The sequence below is a fragment of the Drosophila miranda genome, chromosome 4 (genome assembly GCF_003369915.1).
Source record: "Drosophila miranda strain MSH22 chromosome 4, D.miranda_PacBio2.1, whole genome shotgun sequence".
Taxonomy (NCBI): domain Eukaryota; kingdom Metazoa; phylum Arthropoda; class Insecta; order Diptera; family Drosophilidae; genus Drosophila; species Drosophila miranda.
This window is the reverse complement of record NC_046677.1, coordinates 24018974-24025574: the sequence shown is the minus strand read 5'-3', so window position 1 is coordinate 24025574 and position 6601 is coordinate 24018974. Positions and strand designations below refer to the sequence as shown.

The 6601-nt window shown below is 47.5% G+C and overlaps 1 protein-coding gene across 1 annotated transcript; it reads left to right on the top strand.

Moving 5' to 3' along the window:
• Window positions 1–296: 296 nt before the first annotated feature.
• On the top strand, window positions 297–1149 carry LOC108161513 (transmembrane emp24 domain-containing protein 1). Its single transcript, XM_017295789.2, has one exon. It carries the CDS (start codon window positions 412–414, stop codon window positions 1090–1092), a length of 681 nt encoding a protein of 226 aa, XP_017151278.1. The 5' UTR covers window positions 297–411; the 3' UTR covers window positions 1093–1149.
• Window positions 1150–6601: the final 5452 nt, after the last annotated feature.

Below are 6601 nucleotides of genomic sequence, written 5' to 3'. Positions count from 1 at the left end.
TGCTTTTAGTTTTCCCAGGAAAACGCCAACCAGCGACCAGCGAGAGGGAGGAGGGCTCCTCTATGGTCTATGGAATGCGGCATAGTGGCGGAAGGGGGGGGCATGGGATGGAAAGGATATATGGGAGACCCTTTATGCACTTTGTTGCTGCTGTTGCACAGCTGTAATGCCGCAGCAATCGCCGCTGGCTATTAAAAGCTGCATTTAGCAGTTGTATCTCTCTCTATCTCTATTTCTGCATCTGTGTATCTGTGTATCTCTGTATCTGTATCTGTATCTACGTTTCACCTTCTGGCAGTAACACAGTAGGCCTTTCGATTCACTTCCACAAAAACACACACAAAAAGTTTTGCCAAACCGAGAGAGAACCCGAACCAACGACGTCGAAATCACAGTCAAAAACAGCCAAAAATGTACCAAATCGTCTGTTACTTTTGCCTGGGACTCGTGCTGACCATCACGGCGGAGCCGTTCAACCAACGTTTGACCATATACGCGGATCCGGGACGCATGGAGTGCTTCCACCAGCCCGTGGCCGCCACAGAGATAATCAGGATGGACTACCAGGTGATTGCCGGCGGGCATGGGGACACCGACATCAGCTTCACGCTGATGGATCCCCATCGCAAGCTGCTGGCCGCCGATGAGAAGAAGGACAAGGGCAGCCTCGAGCACGTGGCCGAGGAGACGGGCATCTACAAGCTGTGCTTCGACAACACCATCAGCACCTTCAGCCAGAAGATTGTCTCCTTTTCGCTGGACGTGTCGCCCGCCGACTACGAGGCGCAGGAGGTGCGCGAGCTGCGCAAGGAGATGCTCACCGACTACCACTTCGAGACGGTCTTCACGGATCTCAGCGACTACATCAACAAGCTGCAGGTGAATCTGATGCGCTCGCGCCAGACCCAGGACTACATACGGGCGCACGAGGCCCGCGACCGCCGGCTGGCCGAGTCCAACTACGAGATGGTCAACAACTGGTCCTGGGCCCAGTTCCTGGCCATGATCTTCGTGGGCCTGCTGCAGGTCTTCATGGTGCGCAGTATTTTCAGCACCAATGGAGCGCTCTACAAGCTCTGGCGTCGCTTTTAAAAGTAAAGTTTTTCAAGATTTTTGTTTGAATAAAGAGAAGGTTTTTGGTTAAAGGAATTTGCACTGGGAATTGGCGGATAGTTTGAAAGAAGGAGGCCTGAAAGGGTAATCTGCAGTAAGGTAAGCGATCTTAGGGCTCTCCTTGAAGGTTTTAGGATACCCAAACTGGAGATATATCTCCATCCTTTACCTTAGTGAAAGCAGAAGTACAACTGCATCTTGAATGATGTCTAGATACTGCCCCAATTGGCTGCCCCACTGAATCTTAAACTAATCGTTGAAGCTTTTATCTCGCCGTGCCTTAAATGGTTCTAGGGATTCATTCCGGTTTCTTTGGACTAATCTTTGCAGCTTTTATCTGTTTCCTTGGCTTCCTTGGCTTCCCGTTTTGCCCCTTGATTGTGTGGCGGCGGTGGCTCCTTCTAACAGCAATTTACACTTCCGTTTTCTTCCATTTACCTTTTGCTCCTTGGCCCCTGACTGGCCCCCCACCCCCCCTACCCCGCCCCACACTTCTGGGGCACCGCCCGTCGTGTGTTGCATGCAGCATTGTTGGCGTAATTAACGACTGCGGCGGTTCCCGGTACCCATTGTTTACCCAGCGCCAGCGCCAGCTCCAGCTCCAGCTCCAGCTTCGACGCAGTGTTAATTACTCCCCAGCGACGCACCCTCCACCCCCTCTCTGGCTGCACCCCTACTTCCTCCTGGGGGGCTTACTGACATAGTGGCTCACTTAGCCTTCGCTTCGAGCTGCTATTCTCCGACTCTGTCCGACTCGACTCCGACTGCGGCATGGAATTTTGGGTGGGGCATCGCGCCATCGCGCCATTGCGCCACCACCAGCGCTGACAGGACTCCCAGGCGCCAGTAAAAGGTGCAAATTAAAGCGCCACCTGTGGCCAGCCAAGTGCTTCAACGAGGCAGGTGTCGCTGCATGAGTGTGTGTGTGTGCGTGTGTGTGTGTGTGTCCAAGTGATAATGTCACAAAGAGGAAGGTCCTGCCATGAGAACCGAAGCGGGGAGTACACTTCAACGTGGGGTTTTTTCCTTAAAAGTTATACGATTATGTTGAAATTTGGTAGAAAGGTTTATAAATGTGTAATACCACCGATGGCCTAGTTTTATTGGGGTATCTATAGAAACAAGTCTTCTAATGGCCCTTAAACTTTTTTAGAAGGGAGTTCATTTCTGAGTGTGGCTGCTTTTAGGATAGGGCATTAAATATGAACAAAATAAGCAAAAATTATATGCTACATAGATATATATCTTGTTACTATAGTTCTTATAGGTTGCAGTCCAAAAAACACATTCAAAAGCATAGTAGTGCTCAAGATCTTCTAGGAGAGAAAGTTTTCCTCTCTGGAATTAGTTTAATGACTGATTTTTAGCGTTTTAGATAAAAAAATATTATTGGAACGTGTATAAAATACAGAAAGGGTTTGAAGAAACCTTTTTTTAGATCCCTCCCTCTTAGAACCTCCTTTAGATTCAAAAGTGTTTTCCCCTTAAATATCTTTGGTAGTTCCTTAAGCTTGTTTTCTGCCAATAGCAATGGAATGATTGGCAGCTAAACAGCATTACAGCTTCATCGGATAGCTATAAAGGTTTATGGTCATGGCTCCCCACGTTTCATAGGCTCATTGCCAGTCGTAATGCTTTCTTTGGAGGAACACGATCATCTCCATACTCATCCTTCATTGCCAAGCAAGAAAACGAAGGGTTCAATCATTATAATGAACTCTTTTCTCTCTTCGAGAATCACAGAGAGAGAGAGAGCTAGGGGTCTAGAGAGCAAGAGCGAGAGAGTTTCCTTCCTCCTGGCAAAAGGGAAAACACTTTCGGCGTAGAGTATCATAAAAAATGCCCTGCGTTGGCCTGCAATTATGGCTGACAGCCACACCCTGGCACTCGCTGTCATCCCCAGACCCCTGATCCGCGCCCCTCCCCCTGCCACACATGGAATCGTACCCCGAAAAAAACACTCTCACGCACACTCGAATACTCGCACATTTCTTGGCAATTTAATGCGTGCTGCCCGCCACTTCAATGGCAGTTTTACTTTACACTTAAGTGGCATTTTAAAGCCTGGCTGGGACATGGGATTCGGGGCATGAGAATGCGATCGTTTATCAGTGCCACAGAGGATGTGGCATGGTGCTGGGCCGGCCCATTGGCATTGCTGTTAATTTCATTACACGGACTGCAAATGCTGCAGAATCGTAAAAAAAGGACATTTAATTGCAGCCTGGCAAACGAGGCAAACGATGCAAAGGCGGCGAATGGCGGCGCTGGCCTTTTTAACGATCAAATTATGGCCGGGCGCTGTACAAGAAAAAGGCTGGGGCCAAAAGGCTGGACTCCTCCTCGAGAAGTCGGCTCTTTCGTCAGATGTAATCCGCGCTGTCATGGCGCCAGCTGTCATCGTCCTGAAATCTCCTTCGATGCTTAATGAGGGGCAGCTCCTTCTCCTTCCTCCTGCGAAAAGCCACTGCAAAAATGCACTTAAAGTGTTTCCTTAAAGTTGATTTCAATACATTTTTGAGTGGCAGCAGCAGCAGCAGCAGCAGCAGGAGGCAGTGCCACAGCCAGAGATGGAGCCAGAGTTTACCTCAAGCATTAACAGATTAGAGCACAAATATTCGCAAATTGGAAACCTCAATAAACAAAAACCCATATGATATATGTTTGCCGGGCGTCAATTGACAAAATATTAATGGAAAAGTCAAACAAATAATATTCAATATTCCCCACAGAGAGATGCAGATACGAGAGAGAGAGCCATAAACACAAGAGGAGTTGTGTGTGTGTGTGCCACAGAGGGGTGCACAATAGGCCAAACAGGGGTCGTGGAGAGGGGGGGGGGGGGGTGGCAATAAGCATTTGAATATGGAATATATTTGGTTTATGCCGCAGCACGAGACCTGAATGGAGATGATGATGATGAGGACAACAGCAACAGCCATGATGGGGCATGCAACGATGTTAGATTAAGTACCTGAGGCGCCCTCTCTCTCTCTCTCTCTCTCTCTCTGTGGCTCTGTGGGAGATTGCATTCAAAATATGCATAAAATGTAAAGCTTTTCACATGCATTTCCCTTGGCATTTCCCTCACAGATGTCTTTACACAAAAGGAAAATGACTATCAGCCTGAAAGGTTATTAAAATCGTTTCAATAAATACGATTACCAACGGATTTTGTACGGGAAGAGAGACAGAGAGAGACCTACAACCGATTGAGGTCTCTAGAACACCCCTAACCCCCAAGATTGAGCGCATTCCCGCTGACAAACAATCGCCATTATGATGTGGTCGACCACATCAGCGTCATCGTCAGCTCCTTGCTCATTAGCGTTTCATGGCAAATGGCATCTGACAACCTGCAACATTGTCTTTGTTGTGCAATCACTTTGCTGGTGTGTCAAATGTGGCATGTGGCATGTGGAATTGGATTACGCCGCATCTCCGATGCATCAGGAGTTGCGTCATTCGGGGGTTTTAGGAACAATAGAACCAGCAAATTGACAGGAAATTACGCCTACACTGGGCTTAGGATTACAGATGAAAACATGCAAAGAAAATCCTGCAAATAATTCACCAAATTATGCTCTTATTAGGTTTGGAATTTCCTCATATAAGATTCCATTTCATCGCAAAAGTTCACGTTGCGTTCTTTAATCTTTCATCTCGAAAAGGAAGCCCATCAAGAATGCAAGAATTATATAGGGAAAGTAGGGCCCAAGAGGGCAGGGCACCGTCTACATTATGCATGACATCTGACATATCAAGACATATGCCGGGAGTCGCTCTCCCTCCCTGTAGGGGTCCTCCATCGCACACACAAATATATTCTTTTATTTTAGGGGCATTTTAATTGCAAACTGGCACACAATGAACACATTTTGGATCCTTGGCAGGGCCTTTGATGGTGGGTGGGGCTTCCATTGAAGTGCCATTAGGAGCGGCGGTCAAGTGGTTCTCTCCCTACCGTCTCCCGCCCCTCCATCTGGTGGTGGGACCGACAATCAAGCGAACAAATTGGGTTACTGCTCAACTGTCTGGTTAATGGCTACAATGACACAATTAATTGCATGTTGGAGGCCATTTACAGCACTGGCGATGCCTCAGTGGGCGCTGGCCTGGCCAACATGAATTGAGTTTTGTGCAGAAATTTAATATGCGGCAAATGCTAAAAATAAATTACTAATTAGCTTGCTGGGCGAACGTTCAAGGCGATTGCCTCTGCCAGTGACAGGCACTACATTGAAGGGAAATTTCTGGTACGCCGGGTTTCAAGGCTAGCACAAAGTTTGAGGCTCTGGAAGGGTATAGAGGTCTTGAAAAAGCTGAAAAGTACATGGCTTTTGGCATTTAAAAGTGTTTCTCGGAGATGGTTGCCCTTGGGGTCCCTCTCCCAAAAACTAGGGAGAAATGTTAAATGGTTAAAATATTCAATAAAAGCATGTGGCACTGCCCAAGTGTGACCTATAATCTTATAGCAGTGCATTCTGGCTTACTTTTTCTTTAGTTTTGACTGTCGCCGGCTATGTCCCCAAGTAGGTATTTCCCAAGGTTCCTAGTATTAGCCCCTAGTGGCAAAACAAGATGCTGCCGAGCAGAACGCCTTAAAAGCTTATGATTCTCTCTCACTTTTCGCTCTCTTTGAAGGGACAACTTTGGGCTTTGCTCATAACAATGAAACTTTTGCACACACACACACAGACAGAGGCACTGCACACATGTGGCATGTGGCATGTGGCACAAAGAATCCTTTGGCAAATTAACCCACTTTCGCTGCATTGCATCCCCAAATGTTTTCTTTAGCAGTTGTACAATTTTCATTTTAATTTTTTCTTACTTTTTCTTTGCTTGGAAGTTGCTTACAGGACGAAGGTCCTTCAGCCAAGTGGCCAAAGTTTTTGTTTACTCTCTCTTCACACTTTCCCCCGTTTTGGGGGGGGGGGGGGGGGGGGGGGAAAGTGCCTTTCTATGTTGAATGTTGAGTGAATTTATGTTTCACATTTTTTTGCTTTACGACTCGACTCGAGTCGACTGGTAATCGCAAAATATGCAAAGGAGATGCACGCAAATGCATTTGCGGCCAATACACACACACACACACACATTTTGCCGCCATGAATATGCAACTTCCGTTTCGGTCACAAAAATTTGCATTCCTTCCCCCTCAGAAATGGCTGTTCGGCACGAGACGGGGGTGGAGGGGGAAAGCCTCAACTGGTGGCTCATTAAAATGCTTCTGACTTTGGCCAAAGCCGAAGCCAAGCTGCTGCTAATGGTGTCTTCCCACTCCCCCTCCTCCATGGCCACGCCTTGGAAACGCATGAAAAGAAGGCGGTAAAAGTGTATGAGGGATGGCTAATGCGTTGCACTGTCAAAGCTGGCCACAAATTGCACTTGCCCCTCCAAACACCAACTTCTTCGGCTACAAAGCCAAGGATTCCAAGGACTTCAAGGACATGAAGTGACCAAAGCGACCAGCGAAGCGCAAGAC

What these genes read in the sequence shown, in the direction of transcription:
- LOC108161513 (XM_017295789.2), top strand. Translation starts at nt 412, where the DNA reads ATGTACCAAATCGTCTGTTACTTTTGCCTGGGACTCGTGCTGACCATC.